We start from the raw sequence: 17,756 nt of genomic DNA on the forward strand, positions 1-17,756 counted from the left end.
CATCGAAAAGTGGATAATGAAACAATACTCCTAACACATAAAGAATGTGGGAAATGGTCGGTGGGGATCCAAACAATGATTATGTTGTATCATTTGTGATTTTGTGATACCATTAAAGACGTTATAAAACGGAAACATTGTAACTTTAAGAGCTTTCACAATGTATATGTCAGAGTTACATCTAAATGTTGTAAAACGTATATGATTAAATATGAAACTGTCAGAAGATAAAAATGTGATTTTTGCCTTGTAAATTAGAATTATTTTTCATGTAAAGTTTTACCCAGTCAGTAACCACGCCCACGTGAACACAGACATTATGCCAAAAGGATGGAACACCCCTTTTTCCAGTGTGTTTATAAAAGGACTCCTAATGAAATGTACATTAAACCAGTACACGGACGGTAAGCCGGACATCACAAATGGTTTAAAACTACTAGACCAGAAAGCGTGGAGCTGTGACAACACGTGTAAAATAGTTCCTCTACCAGACCAGAAAATAGTAAGACCCTCTAAAACTCAACAGAGAAGACTAGACATGCACCGCCTACAGCTCTGCATGTAACGTAGTCTAGGACACTCAACCGAAGACGAGAAAATTACAAACCCGAACATTTCTCTATCAAACGACCATTGGAACGTCTGATGTATCCATTCTAAACAAACACTTCCAGAACGAAGGAAACCTACAACAACGACTAAGGAGATGGTGACCTCCGGTGGACAACCAGAGACTTTCTGTCTAACTATTCGTCACAGACTGATCGGGCGATTTCAACAGAGAGAGAGAGAGATGACAGACATACAAGCGTTAATATGTACATTGCAATTCTAAATCCTAATGAGTGGTTGTTAGGGTGCTAAATATCCACATAAACGATGAGCGTATTATTTAACTGTATGTACGATGGTTGAATTCCTTTGTCTCGCCTTCTCCTGCCCCCTTCCCCACCACTTTTCATTGTGTAACCAGCCGTCAAATCGGGTTAGTCCATTTCTCATTGCATTATGTAGTAATCAATGTATAGTCTATCCTGTGTGTGTGTGTGTGTGTGTGTGTGTGTTGGTTTATGTAATTCTGTGTGATTATTCCGTTCGTAAATAAATAATTAAGCCAATCTGTGTATCGCTGAGTCACCGTGTAGACTAGTGTTGGTGCAGATTTAACAGACTATGCCACATCCAGAATGCGACTGTTATGAGGTAATAGTAATGAATGGAGGTCTAAGGTGATATATTCTGTGAGTTAATTCAGGAAACGGTAACTCATTAAATAAACCTTTTCCGTGGTGCCCCAAGATTGCTAATGAGTTCATTGTTACACGATTAATTTAATTGTCGTATTAAACAGTTAATTGATTTGATGATCGCATTCATGAGTCACGTCACGACAGGCATTTATGGTAGAGTGGCCAGACAGAATCGGCTGAGAGTAGCAGAGGGGTGGGATAGGCTGAGAGTAGCAGAGGGGTGGGATAGGCTGAGAGTAGCAGAGGGGTGGGATAGGCTGAGAGTAGCAGAGGGGTGGGATAGGCTGAGAGTAGCAGAGGGGTGGGATAGGCTGAGAGAAGCAGAGGGGTGGGATAGGCTGAGAGTAGCAGAGGGGTGGGATAGGCTGAGAGTAGCAGAGGGGTGGGATAGGCTGAGAGTAGCAGAGGGGTGGGATAGGCTGAGAGTAGCAGAGGGGTGGGATAGGCTGAGAGTAGCAGAGGGGTGGGATAGGCTGAGAGAAGCAGAGGGGTGGGATAGGCTGAGAGTAGCAGAGGGGTGGGATTAAAAGCTCACGATCTGCGATAGTTAGGACCCAAAATACCATATATCAAATCATGTATAACATATGTCTGAGTACCATTTCATGTGTAATGTGTATATCAAATTGTATTTCTGCCATGTAATACTGTGTTCAAATAAATTACATTAAAAAAAGGTTTAACTACACCTCCAAACAGAAAAAAGGAAGCAGGTCCTCTAATGTCAGTTGTGGTGGGGATACATGTGTAATGTCAGCTGTGGTGGGGATACATGTGTAATGTCAGTTGTGGTGGGGATACATGTGTGATGTCAGCTGTGGTGGGGATACATGTGTGATGTCAGCTGTGGTGGGGATACATGTGTAATGTCAGTTGTGGTGGGGATACATGTGTAATGTCAGCTGTGGTGGGGATACATGTGTAATGTCAGTTGTGGTGGGGATACATGTGTAATGTCAGCTGTGGTGGGGATACATGTGTAATGTCAGTTGTGGTGGGGATACATGTGTAATGTCAGCTGTGATGGGGATACATGTGTAATGTCAGTTGTGGCGGGGATACATGTGTAATGTCAGTTGTGGTGGGGATACATGTGTGATGTCAGCTGTGGTGGGGATACATGTGTAATGTCAGTTGTGGTGGGGATACATGTGTAATGTCAGCTGTGGTGGGGATACATGTGTAATGTCAGTTGTGGTGGGGATACATGTGTAATGTCAGCTGTGGTGGGGATACATGTGTAATGTCAGTTGTGGTGGGGATACATGTGTAATGTCAGCTGTGATGGGGATACATGTGTAATGTCAGTTGTGGCGGGGATACATGTGTAATGTCAGTTGTGGTGGGGATACATGTGTGATGTCAGCTGTGGTGGGGATACATGTGTAATGTCAGCTGTGGTGGGGATACATGTGTAATGTCAGCTGTGGTGGGGATACATGTGTGATGTCAGCTGTGGTGGGGATACATGTGTAATGTCAGTTGTGGTGGGGATACATGTGTAATGTCAGCTGTGGTGGGGATACATGTGTAATGTCAGTTGTGGTGGGGATACATGTGTAATGTCAGCTGTGGTGGGGATACATGTGTAATGTCAGTTGTGGTGGGGATACATGTGTAATGTCAGTTGTGGTGGGGATACATGTGTAATGTCAGTTGTGGTGGGGATACATGTGTAATGTCAGTTGTGGTGGGGATACATGTGTAATGTCAGTTGTGGTGGGGATACATGTGTGATGTCAGCTGTGGTGGGGATACATGTGTGATGTCAGCTGTGGTGGGGATACATGTGTAATGTCAGCTGTGGTGGGGATACAGTTGAAGTCGGAAGTTTACATACACTTAGGTTGGAGTCATTAAAACTCATTTTTCAACCACTCCACAATTTTCCTGTTAACAAAGTGTAGTTTTGGCAAGTCGGTTAGGACATCTACTTTGTGCATGACACAAGTCCTTTTTCCAACAATTGTTTAAAGACAGATTATTTCACTTATAATTCACTATATCACAATTCCAGTGGGTCAGAAGTTTACATACACTACGTTTACTGTGCCTTTAAACTAGAGGTCGACTGATTATGATTTTTCAACACCGATACCGATTATTGGAGGACAAAAAAAAGCCGATACCAATTAAATCGGCCTATTTGTTTTATTTATTTGTATTAATGACAATTACAACAATACTGAATGAACACTTATTTTAACTTAATATAATAGATCAATAAAATCAATTTAGCCTCAAATAAATAATGAAACATGTTCAATTTGGTTTAAATAATGCAAAAACAAAGTGTTGGAGAAGAAAGTAAAAGTGCAATATGTGCCATGTAAGAAAGCTAACGTGTATAGTTATTATAGGAATTATAGGACTATTTCCCTCTATACCATTTGTATTTCATTAACCTTTGACTATTGGATGTTCTTATAGGCACTTTAGTATTGCCAGTGTAACAGTATAGCTTCCGCTCCTACCTGGGCTCGAACCAGGAACACATTGACAACAGCCACCCTCGAAGCAGCATTACCCATCGCTCCACAAAATCCGCGGCCCTTGCAGAGCAAGGGGAATAACTACTCCAAGTGTCAGAGCGAGTGACGTTTGAAACGGTATTAGCGCGCACCCTGCTAACTAGCTAGCCATTTCACATTGGTTACACCAGCCTAATCTCGGGAGTTGATAGGTTTGAAGTCATAAACAGCGCAATGCTTGAAGCATTGCGACGAGCTGCTGTCAAACGCATGAAAGTGCTGTTTGAATGAATGCTTACGAGCCTGCTGGTACCTACCATCACTCAGTCAGACTGCTCTATCAAATCATAGACTTAGTTATAACATGATAACACACAGAAATACGAGCCTTAGGTCATTAATATGGTCGAATCCGGAAACTATCATCTCAATGAAATACGAAACCATTCCGTATTTGATCTAACGGGTGGCATCCATAAGTCTAAATATTCCTGTTACATTACACAACCTTCAACGTTATGTCATAATTATGTACAATTCTGGTCAATTAGGCGGCCCAAACTGTTGCATATACACTGACTCTGCGTACAATGAACGCAAGAGAAGTGACACAATTTCACCTGGTTAATATTGCCTGCTAACCTGGATTTTTTTTTAGCTAAATATGCAGGTTTAAAAATATATACTTTTGTGTATTGATTTTAAGAAAGGCATTGGTGTTTATGGTTAGGTTCACATTGGAGGAACGACAGTCCTTTTTCCACAAATACGCACCGCATCGATTATATGCAACGCAGGACACGCTAGATAAACTAGTAATATCATCAACCATGTGTAACTAGTGATTATGATTGATTGATTGTTTTTTTATAAGATACGTTTAATGCTAGCTAGCAACTTACCTTGGCTTAATGCATTCGCGTAACAGGCAGACTCCTCATGGAGTGCAATGCAATCAGGTGGTTAGAGTGTTGGACTGTAAGGTTGCAAGATTGAATCCCCGAGCTGACAAGGTAAAAATCTGTCGTTCTGCCCCTGAACAAGGCAGTTAACCCACCATTCCTAGGCCATCATTGAAAATAAGAATGTGTTCTTAACTGACTTGCCTAGTTAAATAAAAGGTGTACAATTTTTATTTAAATAAATAAATCAGCCAAATCTGTGTCCAAAAATACCGATTTCCGATTGTTATGAAAACTTGAAATCGGCCATTCCGATTAATCGGTCGACCTCTACTTTAAACAGCTTGGAAAATTACAGAAAAAAAGACGTCATACCTTTAGAAGCTTCTGATAAGCTAACTGACATAATTTTAGTCAATTGGAGGTGTACCTGTGGATGTACTTCAAGGTCTACCTTCAAACTCAGTGCCTCTTTGCTTGACATCATGGGAAAGTCAAAAGAAATCAGCCAAAATCTCCCCAAAAATTGTAGACCTCCACGAGTCTGGTTCATCCTTGGGAGCAATTTCTAAACGCCTGAAGGTACCACGTTCATCTGTACAAATAATTGTACGCAAGTATAAACACCATGGGACCACGCAGCCGTCATACCGCTCAGGAAGGAGACGCATTCTGTCTCCTGGAGATGAACGTACTTTGGTGCGAAAAGTGCAAATCAATCCCAGAACAACAGCAAAGGACCTTGTGAAGATGTCCGATATCGACTTAACCTGAAAGGCCGCTCAGCAAGGAAGAAGCCACTGCTCCAAACAGCCATAAAAAGCCAGACTACGGGCCTCCCGGGTGGCGCAGTGGTTAAGTGCCATCAGAGTCCCTGGGTTCGCGCCCAGGCTCTGTCGTAACCGGCCGCGACCGGGAGGTCCATGGGGCGACGCACAATTGGCCTAGCGTCGTCCGGGTTAGGGAGGGATTGGTCGGTAGGGATCTCCTTGTCTCATCGCGCACCAGCGACTCCTGTGGCGGGCCGGGCGCAGTGCGCGCTAGCCAAGGTTGCCAGGTGCACGGTGTAGCCTCCGACACATTGGTGTGGCTGGCTTCCGGGTTGGACGCGCGCTGTGTTAAGAAGCAGTACGGCTGGTTGGGTTGTGTATCGGAGGACGCATGACATTCAGCCTTCGTCTCTCCCGAGCCCGTACGGGAGTTGTAGCAATGAGACAAGATAGTAGCTACTACTACAATTGGATACTACGAAATTGGGGAGAAAAAGGGGTAAAATTCAAAAAAAATAAAAAAGCCAGACTACGGTTTGCAACTGCACATGGGGACAAAGATTGTACTTTTTGGAGATATGTCCTCTGGTCTGATGAAACAAAAATAGAACTGTTTGGCCATAATGACCATCGTTATGTTTGTAGGAAAAAGGGGGTGGCTTGCAAGTCGAAGAACACCATCCCAACCATGAAGCACAGGGGTGGCAGCATCATGTTGTGGGGGTGCTTTGCTGAGGAGGGACTGGTGCACTTCACAAAATAGATGGCATCATAAGGATGGACAATTATGTGGATATATTGAAGCAACATCTGAAGACATCAGTCAGGAAGTTAAAGCTTGGTTGCAAATGGGTTTTCCAAATGGACAATGACCCCAAGCATACTTCCAAAGTTGTGGCAAAATGGCTTAAGGATAACAAAGTCAAAGTATTGGAGTGGCCATCACAAAGCCCTGACCTCAATCCTATAGGAAATGAGAAGGGAAAAACCGAAAAAGAGTGTACGAGCAAGGAGGCCTACAAATCTGACTCAGTTACACCAGCTCTGTCAGGAGGAATGGGCCAAAATTCACCCAACTTATTGTGGGAAGCTTGTGGAAGGCTACCCGAAACGTTTGACCCAAGTTAAACAATTTAAAAGGCAATGCTACCAAATACTAATTGAGCGCATGTAAACTTCTGACCCACTGGGAATGTGATGAAAGAAATAAAAGCGGAAAGAAATAATTCTCTACTATTATTCTGACATTTCACATTCTTAAAATAATGTGGTGATCCTAAATTACCAAAGACAGGGAATTTTTACAAGGATTAAATGTCAGGAATTGTGAAAAACTGAGTTTAAATGTATTTGGCTAAGGTGTATGTAAACTTCCGACTTCAACTGTAAATGTGTAATGTCAGTTGTGGTGGGGATAAATGTATTATGTCAGGGTCAGGGTTCAGCTCGGGTCAGAGTTGACCCATCAGGGTTCAGCTCGGGTCAGAGTTGACCCATCAGGGATTAGCTCGGTCTGTGTTTGGCAATAGCTGAGTGAGTACCAGGGTACTCAGCAGCTGAAAAGGCCTGCCAGACAGGGTTAGCAAGAATGATTCAGTAATGGTGTGGTGAGGGGCCGATAGTGAGCCAACACTGAACAGCCAGCCAGTCAGTCAGTCAGCCAGCCAGCGCACCAAGTCTGGAACCAACAGGACCCTGAACAGATTCTACCCCCAAGCCATAAGACTGCTAAACAAGACTGCTAAACAAGACTGCTAGACAAGACTGCTAGACAAGACTGCTAGACAAGACTGCTAGACAAGACTGCTAAATAGCTAATCAAATGGCTACCCGGACTACCTGTCTACCCTTTATTCTCCAACTCTCTTGCACTGCACACCCACACACCCACACCACACACACTGACACCCCACACCACACACACTGACACCCCAACCCACACATACACACCACACCCACTGACACCCGAACCCACACCACACACACTGACACCCCAACCCACACACACAGACACCCCAACCCAACACAGACACCCCAACTAACACACACACACAGACACTCCAAACCACACTGACACCCCAAACCACACTGACACCCCAAACCACACTGACACCCCAAACCACACTGACACCCCAAACCACACAAACACCCCAAACCACACAAACACCCCAAACCACACCCACTGATACCCTAACCCACACCCACTGATACCCACTCATGTTTTTACCTCGTACCCCTGCACATCGACTCAGTACTGCTACTCCCTGTATATAGCCATGTTATTACCTTGTACCCCTGCACATTGACTGGGTACTGCTACTCCCTGTATATAGCCATGTTATTACCTCGTACTGCTACTCCCTGTATATAGCCATGTTATTACCTCGTACCCCTGCACATCGACTGGGTACTGCTACTCCCTGTATATAGCCATGTTATTACCTCGTACCCCTGCACATCGACTGGGTACTGCTACTCCCTGTATATAGCCATGTTATTACCTCGTACCCCTGCACATTGACTACTCCCTGTATATAGCCATGTTATTACCTCGTACTGCTACTCCCTGTATATAGCCATGTTACTACCTCGTACTGCTACCCCCCGTATATAGCCATGTCATTTTACTCGTTAGTTATTCACTGTTTATTTATTCCTCGTGTCACTATGTATTCTTTTGTTTATCTTCAAAGCTGTTATATATAACTTTTTGGGCAACTCAATCAAATTCACATAGAAATGTGTGTTATAGATCTGTCATTTTCTTTTTTTTTCTTTTTGTTGAATTTTACCCCTTTTTCTCCCCAATTTCGTAGTATCCAATTGTAGCTACTATCTTGTCTCATCGCTACAACTCCCGTATGGGCTCGGGAGAGACGAAGGTTGAAAGTCATGCGTCCTCCGATACACAACCAACCAAGCCGCTGCTTCTTTAACACAGCGCACATCCAACCCGGAAGCCAGCTGCACCAATGCGCCGGAGGAAACACCGTGCACCTGGCCACCTTGGCTAGCGTACACTGCGCCCAGCCCGCCACAGGAGTCGCTGGTGCGCGATGAGACAAGGACACCTCTACCGACCAAGCCCTCCCTAACCCGGGCGACGCTAGGCCAATTGTGCGTCGCCCCACGGACCTCCCGGTCGCGGCCGGTTACGACAGAGCCTGGGCGCGAACCCAGAGACTCTGATGGCACAGCTGGCGCTGCAGTACAGCGCCCTTAACCACTGCGCCACCCGGGAGGCCCAGATCTGTCATTTTCATTGAACGGCAGTCAAAGAAGGGGTAGATCTCTTCTGTGCGTGTTATTTCTATGCTTCCTGTTCTTAAAGTTTCATTTTTGCATCTTTTCCTTTTGGGTTTGTACACGAGCTTCCCAACAACTGGTTATGGTAAATATATTTCACAGCTGGTACAATGATAATTGCTTGTTTTGTGACAAATTTCGGCATAGTGCACCTAACTCTGCATTGTTGGAAAAGGACCCGTAAGTAAGTAAGCATTTCACTGTTAGTCTACACTTGAAATGTACAAAGCGAGAGACAAATAACATTGTATTTTGTTTGATTCAGCCAGTCAGTCACCACACCCTCCCTTGCACCTGTTGGCTGGCACAGCAGTGAACACAGGATAGCAACTGAGGGTGCAGCCAAGTGCATAGTGCTGCATACTTGACCGACAGTGCGAGCGATGTGTTTTGAGGACGGTTTGATTATAAAAAAAATCTATATTTTTTTCGGGGGGGGGGGTTAAATGCACAATGCATTGTGGGTTGGATTCCAAAACACATAAAACAATTAATAAAAGCCCCATGTTGGTAGTGACTGCCCATTACTGCTTATTAACCATAATTTATTCATAGTACTTTATTTTCATATATTTTAGTTGTGTATATTATATTTGTTTTATGACTATTTCATTCTAAGTCATCTGTTCTCTAGAAAGCTGCTGCCTGACAAAAATCCCTATTTTAGTAGTTATTCAAAGTAAATAAGGCATATACTTTTATGACTGCTGAATACCAACTAGGCCATCAATGACTAAGATGATGTATTTTCAGGTAGAGATGCCTCGCGAAGCAACTGCTCTGTATCCCTCTATCATGCGTTCTTCTCTCTTACGTAGTAGGTGTAAAAGAAACAAACAGACAAGTAGGCGCGCAATGGTTTATGGTCATTGTAGTTAAATACCACGTTTTCTGCTCTAAACTATGTAGAATATTGGCCTGTTGGAAACTACAACATCGCATAGTTCGGGCTTGATCGGATTTCTCCCTACAGAAACGGTGCAATATGCGCATTGAGCTCACAGAAAAAGAAAAAAAAAAATGAAATGGAATTCAAATAATTGAACGTACATTGGTCAATTAGTTGTTTAAAAAAACACAAAAAAACAACCAAAAGGTCAATGAATCACTCAGCACTAATGACCAACTGACTTAATGGTGTGTACAGAAACACAGCCCTCTCGAGACAGGAGCCACCACTACGGCTGAAACGGTCATTGTATAATTGTGTAAATTGACAATTATTCAAATAGACAGTAAGTAAAAATAAAATTAGCATCATTAAAATAATATAACTGTCATTAACCGCTTTAATACATATATATATTTTTTTTTATTTATTTAAGTTTTACATCTTTAAGTCAACAAACTTTACCCAAAAGCACCAAAGTTAAAGCCTGGTTCACGTCAAACAGACCATATAAGGAGACCAAACTACCCAGTTTCAGAGGAAGGTTGTGTTATTGAACGAACAGCTGACTGACGAACGCTTGGTATTCAGACAAAGGTGAGGTTGAGTCTGTTTCCACGGTAACATGGACTCTTTGTTTGTTTCGGCGAGGTGTTGTAGCAAAGGAGTATCGTAAAATACACGCCCCCAATGTCTTACCAAAACAGGCCACGCTGGCGAACCAACACAGGAGACGGAGGAAAAAAAATATCGCTTTTTTTTTTTAAACCAAATGTTTGCTATTCAAACAATTATAAAACAGTGACCGTGGTCACTTGGTTGACATTCTAAATTCCATGACCCACCACAACGAGAGAGGTGGAGGCAACAGGCAGCAAGCTAGCAGACACTCAATATCAGCCTGCCCTGAAGAATGCAAGGCCTTGTGTTATCTTTATTAAGGGAGAAACCGCCACACAGATTGCGATAGTGAAGGGATTTCTTCTGAAAGTTATTTCATTTTCCCTGGAAGAGGATCCTTACTAGTAGTAATACATAATGTTTAATAAGCACAAGTCCTAGACATATTTGTCAGTTTGGTATTTACTGTTAGTTTTATTTGTAGCACAGGAGTCAATTGAACTTTCTGGCATGAAGATAGATAGGGGAGGGGCTAGGGATGGGAAGCCAAGCTTCTCACCTGATAGTACAGCCTCACCCAAATGTAACCAATTAACACCATCAAGTGTGTGTGTGTGTGTGTGTGTGTGTGTGTGTATATATATATATATATAATATATTCACACTGGTATCTTAAACAATCTACCCACAGCAGCACTCCAATTTTCTAACATACGTCAGGTCCTGCAGTCGTCGTACAGACGGCTGTTGGAATGATTTGACTCATAAATGTTACAAAATGACACATCTAATACCGACTGAGAGAAACCACTTCCGGTGTGCTACGTCGTCTACTCCTGCTGCGCTGCTGACAACCGTCTGTGCACCTGACCTAGGACTAGGCTAATTCACAGTTCTCCCAGGACAGAAGCCTCAGCACTAAAGATCACATATGACATCGTTAGCCAAACAAGTTTCAAAAAAGTTTTTGTTTCTTAGCCTAATATTGCCCCAATGCATCAAAACAAGTTCATATTCCACAACACAGAAAACTGTTCTTTCCATAATATATTGTCCATCTGCAGCTTTCTAAAATATGCCAACCTACTGAATAGGAACTTGGTGAGAGGAAGCTGGTCTGCCCTGACTGAGTAGCATAGCCTGTTCAGTGCACCTGACTCATCCCTGGGTAGAGGCAGGGTAGGAGGGTGGGTAGAGGCAGGGTAGGAGGGTGGGTAGAGGCAGGGTAGGAGGGTGGTCAGTCAGGTGTGAAGAAGCAGTGTCCTAACAGGGGTAGACTCAGAGGCACTGGGGTGAGCTGTTACATATACACTGGCAGACCTGCCAAGCACAATTATTACCATGTGACCCCGACCCAGTGAGCTCAGAGAACTGAGAGAGGTTGGTGGGAAATGTGACCACCTAGTCCAGACCTGGGCTTATGTACTGCAGTGTTTGAAGAAATGGGACAAGGAACCATCCATGTTTCACTCCCAAATGAAGCATGCCAAATATTGATGATATACTTATGCTGTAGTGCATTCGTTTGAGATATAACGTTACTGATATACTTATGCTGTAGTGCATTCGTTTGAGATATAACGTTACTGATATACTTATGCTGTAGTGCATTCGTTTGAGATATAACGTTACTGATATACTTATGCTGTAGTGCATTCGTTTGAGATATAACGTTACTGATATACTTATGCTGTAGTGCATTCGTTTGAGATATAACGTTACTGATATACTTATGCTGTAGTGCATTTGTTTGAGATATAACGTTACTGATATACTTATGCTGTAGTGCATTCGTTTGAGATATAACGTTACTGATATACTTATGCTGTAGTGCATTCGTTTGAGATATAACGTTACTGATATACTTATGCTGTAGTGCATTTGTTTGAGATATAACGTTACTGATATACTTATGCTGTAGTGCATTCGTTTGAGATTATATTTTGATCTAAGAAAGTTACAATGCAGTTTAGCAGTGATTTTCAGACGGATATTTTAAATAAAATTTAGAAAATTAACAGGCAAAAATATAAACAAACCATGAGGGACAAGCCTGCATATTGTAGGCAATTAAATTGTTAGGTAGGCTTACTTGGTAGTAGTTTGAGAGTAAACAATAAGCAATATAGTACATTATTGAAACATAAGTTTATGTAGCTACTGTTAAACTCTATTGAAAAATGGCTTGCTATATTTGCTAAAAGCTAAACAAAACTATGAGATAATTAGCGCTCACTTGCTGTAGATAGCTAGATGATTGACTTTCTAGTAAAAACATATACTGGATAACGTTAGTAGTAAACTTGGCTCGATCACCTGTTGCAAGAGGATCTCAAATCACAAATCTTAAAGATAGCTAGCTAAAATAGTTATACGTTGTAAAGGAACAGTAGCAAATTATAGCTAATTCGTGTTAAATCTAACGTTAGCTGGCTAAGTTAGCTTGTTTATGTTCTATAGGACTGTAGCTAACTAGCTTAGTTGGCATACTTAGCTCGCTAAGTTAGCTACTGTAATTAGCTCTTAACTTGGATATCAAGCTACCTAGCTAAGCCAACGTATTTAAATACAGTATTGAAATACGGTACGCATTTCAGGTCTGCAGGTAGCTAGCTACTAAAACATCTCTACGTGTATTTTGTCTCTGAACTCTGTACCTTTTTCAGTTAGTTAGCTAGCTGGCCTATAGATGGCTAATTTACCGGTCAAATACCTTAGCATACTGGTTAGCTAACTACTGTAGCATCTAAGTAGATCTCTGCAACAAGTGAGAGAGAGAGAGAGAAGAAAAACGGCGCATCCACCTGTTTTGTTCGAGAGCTTACCGTGAAAGAAAAAACACAAGTCTGTGATCTAATTCAAAAGAAATCGGTATGTCGTGTAAAATCAGTACATTCCCACTGTTTTCTCCGTCCAGCTCGGCTTCCCTACACTCTCCAACAAGCAAGAATTATGGGAACAATCCCTGGTTTACAAACGACGCATTCCACAGGCTGATTCTAGGCTGATTATCCTAGGCTTGGGTTCAGAATTAAAGGGACACTCACTTCTTTTCTCACGCCAATAAGTAGGCCATTAATGATGGTTGTTTATTTTTCCTGCATTTGTTAAACATTTGGAGGAGGTTGGAGTGGAATTCATTTGGCTTGTAGTGTTTTAGAAGATTCCAACTAAAAACAAATATGTAATATCTTTACTCAAATGCAAGTCATGCCACAGTATGTCTTTCTGTCCTGTGTTTGTGTGTGTGTGTGTGTGTGTGTGTGTGTGTGTGTGTGTGTGTGTGTGTGTATGCCTGGCTGCCTGCTTGCATGTGTGTGAGTGTGTTTTGCACTACCGCCTGCTGCCTGTCTGTCACTGGTTAGTGTTGAATCATAAGGCAGCCCAGTCCTAAGCATCCTGATTATTTGGTGCCTTGTGAGATATATCAGTATGATTTGTTTCATGCTTAATAAGCCAACTAAAGTAAACAGTCATTCATAATATTCCCCAGCAGTCTTGTCCTGCTGTCCGATTTATGCCTGTTTTTTGGTGATTGCGGGCTTTGTCGCTCTACTCAGGTCTGTAAACACTTCAAGCCCTTTAATAGTTTAATTTAGGATAATGTACTACAGTAGACTATATACTGTAGCTATCTATTATGTCTCCTAGACCTAGACAATGAACTCAACGAAAGAGACCAGGCAGTAGTTTCCTCATTCCAGAGTGAAAATATAGTATAATATGAAATTGGACACTGAGACTACAAGTTCCCCATGCAGTTTAACAATGAAAAACCCATGAGTGAGAGAGTTTGATAGTGTTTGCCCATGTGTTTACAGTCACACTGTTTTCCAGAGGATTCCCCTCCCAACTAATCACTGCAGACCATGTGTGCGAAGAGAAGGGTCTGTGAATTCCATTAACACGAGATGTGACATTAACGTATACAAAAAAAAAGACAGACCCAAATGTCGTTCTATCCAGTAGCTGGGCACTAGATACTATAAGTGATGTGTGTGGCTTGAGGACCTACCTACAGTTTTAAACAATGGCGTTGGAACTTGAGCTAATAATTCTATGGTAAGAGGTAAGGGGACACACACAGTGTGTGTGTGGTAAGAGGTTAACACGTTTTGTCTCAACTCCTTCAATATCATAATAACAAAAGGTACAAAGCAAATGGCAACAAAGCAGCACGTAAACAAACATCCTCTGTAAACAAACATCCTCCCTTATTTGCAGCCAGGGGAGTTCTACTTCAACCGCAGCTCAATTACATTCGGAAAAACAAAGAGAGAGTATATTTTGGTTTAAAGATTAAAATCAGTGACTGACATACCTTTCCCTGTGGGCTCTGTCCTTGTTATTCCAAGAGGTTAGGATTTTGTCTCAGGCCATTACTTGGGCCACCCAAACGTAAAGAACATGCGGTAGGGTGAAATAGTGAGAATAAATGTCTGTGGGTGACACAGTATTCCACTGGGTCCCAGCGCAAGTCATTCAATAAGAAGCCCCTCTGCTCTGTTTGGTGTTAATATTTCAGTCATCCTTTTCCCTTAACGGCTATACTGTTGTATCCGTATGTCCATGTCAACGTCCAAAGAAAAGGCTGTTATGTGGGAGTGATTTAAAAACAACATTTAAAACCACCTCCCTCATACACTGGTATTAGACCATTGTTCTACTCTTCTCCTGTCTGCGTGTGTTTAGTGTTGCGTTGCCCTATCATCTGCTGACACTGCCTCACCCCACAACAAAGACAGGGCTACTTCGTCATCAGGCTACATAATGGAGTGATTTCAGTGCCAACAGAAATTGTATTTGAATTCAATATTAAGTCTATGCAGTTTCAAATCATGAAATATATCATATCTTTTTAATTATGGAATTCAAAATACAGTTTCTATTGGCGCTGAAATCACTCCCTGTGTTAATACATCTTATCGTCTGGACTGCTACCGCACAGGGGTGAGGAAAGAGTGTCAGAGGGAGAAGCCCCATTGGTGGTGAAACATGTTGTACTTCTATTGTAGCTGTAAGCATTATCTGGTGGCAGAAATGTATCTTACTGGCGGTACGGAACATTCCAGGCATTTACTCAGAAAGTACATGGCGAAATAGCAATTACACAGTAATGGAGGTATGAATTACGTGTTCATTTCTTTGGTAGTTGCCAGTTCTGTAGAATTCTACAAAGTTAAGTGCCATAAAACTGCCATTGTTACCAGATACTTTCCTAGTGGGCCTAAATATCATGTTAACAGTTGAAACAGTCACTTAAAAAAGTGTTGACTGCAATGTCTTGTTTTGCCTTCGCACCAGTTTGATGTTCTCAGTGTTTACGGCAAAACTTGGGAGGACAGGTACTGTAAAGACCAAACAGACAGAATGGCGTGCACATGACCTGACAGTTCAAGTAAATGTATTTGTTCTGGATTCACTCCAACTGTCCATGTAACCAGTTCAAGGTTCTGTGTGACAGAGATGGTCGTTACTATCTGACCAAGTTGCAAAGTCAGAAGCCCCGCCCAGTTCTACAATTCCTCTTTTTAAAATCGTATTTTAAACCTAACCCTAACCTTAACCACACTGCTAACCTTATGTCTTACCTACACCATAAATTGAGACCAAAAAGCATATTTTAGCTTTCATACATTTGTTTTGTTGATGTAGCCTATTTTGACTTTGCAGCTTGGCCATCTAGTGGGAACTATGTCCTTCCTCCATTACACAAGCACATGCTATCAACAGGAAGTGAAACGAAACACTTGCATAGTTGTCTAAGAAAGGAGCAGAGGAGTGTGTTGATTATAAGTCATAAACAGAGAGTAGTAGGTTCCACTGGACACAAACTTTGGACCCATAAATAAAAAATAAAAAAAAACAAGCCTCATTGAATTTGGGTAAAAAAAAAAGGAAGATAAGTCGATATAAAATGTGGAAACAACGTTGATTGTTTCCAGTGGGGAAAGTGCCCAGTGGGAAAAGTGTGTGAGGTACACTTGAAGAGTGTGTGAAGGCCGAGTGTACACTGTGTTAGAGTGTGTTAGTTAGTGTCTTACTCACTCAGGCACTGCAGACCATGCTTTTTCTGCAGGGCCTTACTGCACAGTGAGCAGGTGGCACAGCTGGAGAAGGAGCCTGGCACCAAATTATGCCCACTGCTAATACTGTGATGCAGTTTCTCTTTGAGTTCCCTCTCCTTCCCCTTCTGCTGCTCTTTCTCTTTGAGTTCCCTCTCCTTCCCCTTCTGCTGCTCTTTCTCTCGGTTCTTACCCTGCTGGGGGAACGAAAGAGAAACAGGGAGAAAATAATGTCACCTTTCATCTTTGACACTGTACTTTTAATACTGTACTGTGGTGATTTGTTTTTTTTAAATACAACATAAGAAGTGACTGTATCATGGGGTAATATAACAGGACAACAGGGCTGACTCAGAAGATGAGGATGAAGAGAGACATTCTGTGCCCACACACTAAAATGATGACATTAGGATGTAAATGAACAATAGCTTTCACATCACTGTCTGACAGTAATATTGCCTAACACCCCGAGGATTTGATCCTTATAATGACATGATGTTGACATCAACGTATCCTAGCTAAACAGGCAATGTGGGCAATGTAACAAACATGGGACAGTAACAGACTAGTTATTCCCAAGTTATCAAAAAAGTTGCTCAATGCTCACACAGCTACTACTTATCATGCAAGCTCACACCACACCCTAACCAGTTGTTAATATGTGGAGTGTGTGTGTGTGTGTATATACACAGTACTAATATGTTGAGTGTGTGTGTGTATATACAGTACATCATGTGTTGTTTTGGTTCACCTTGTCTTTGTTGAATGAGCCAGTCATTCTGCTCCTAAGCGAGCTCAGGGTGCGCTTCACTTTGGTCCCCTTCTCCACTTTCTCTGTTCGGTCCTCTTCTTCCTCATTTCTACCAAGTAGAAGACAAATGACTGATGGCAGACGTGGCCCATGTGATCAATTAAATTACAAACTAATATGAAATGAATTTTCAGAGTAAAAGAAGAAATGTCAACCTCCATAAACTAAAATGAGTGTGAAATCCTCTGGCCATGGACGACTTACTCGTTGGAGAGAAATTCATACCAGGTGACACTACTTCCAGTCTCCTTCCCCTCTGGCCTTGTGGTCCTCTGCCTGGCTCTGTGGAGGAGAAGACATCGGTTGGACAGTTACTCCGGGTTCAATAACACAGCGCTTTACTATTGAGATAAACATTGAGCATAATAATAGGCGACTACAGCCTGTGGGCACGCTTCATCCAGGCAGATGAATGTCATTCTCAGGTAAGTTCACAAACAGAGGAAAAGCTCTAAATCAGGTGGCCATGCAGTTAAAGTTAAAAACCAACATACATCTTCATCAAAAACTGTGTCGCTGTGCAGAACCAAGGCTATCGCTGTGCAGAACCAAGGCTATCGCTGTACAGAACCAAGGCTATCGCTGTACAGAACCAAGGCTGTCGTTGTGCAGAACCAAGGCTTTCGCTGTGCAGAACCAAGGCTATCGCTGTACAGAACCAAGGCTATCGC

At 42.3% G+C, this 17,756-nt stretch overlaps 1 protein-coding gene across 6 annotated transcripts in view; it reads right to left on the reverse strand.

Annotated features, from left to right (window-relative positions):
- LOC110524839 (rho guanine nucleotide exchange factor 18) overlaps nucleotides 1-17,756 on the reverse strand; it is a 111,878-nt gene that overhangs the window by 74,899 nt on the left and 19,223 nt on the right. For 4 of the 6 annotated variants that reach the window (XM_036978845.1, XM_036978844.1, XM_036978843.1 and 1 more), the window contains 3 exons: nucleotides 17,290-17,367; nucleotides 17,026-17,134; nucleotides 16,468-16,471 (listed from right to left, as the gene is read on the reverse strand). In XM_036978845.1, coding sequence (XP_036834740.1) covers nucleotides 16,468-16,471; nucleotides 17,026-17,134; nucleotides 17,290-17,367 — 191 coding nt within the window. The other 2 variants (XM_036978846.1, XM_036978847.1) reach the window with 2 other exon arrangements.

Source organism: Oncorhynchus mykiss, chromosome 5 (assembly GCF_013265735.2).
Source record: "Oncorhynchus mykiss isolate Arlee chromosome 5, USDA_OmykA_1.1, whole genome shotgun sequence".
In the NCBI taxonomy this organism is placed as follows: domain Eukaryota; kingdom Metazoa; phylum Chordata; class Actinopteri; order Salmoniformes; family Salmonidae; genus Oncorhynchus; species Oncorhynchus mykiss.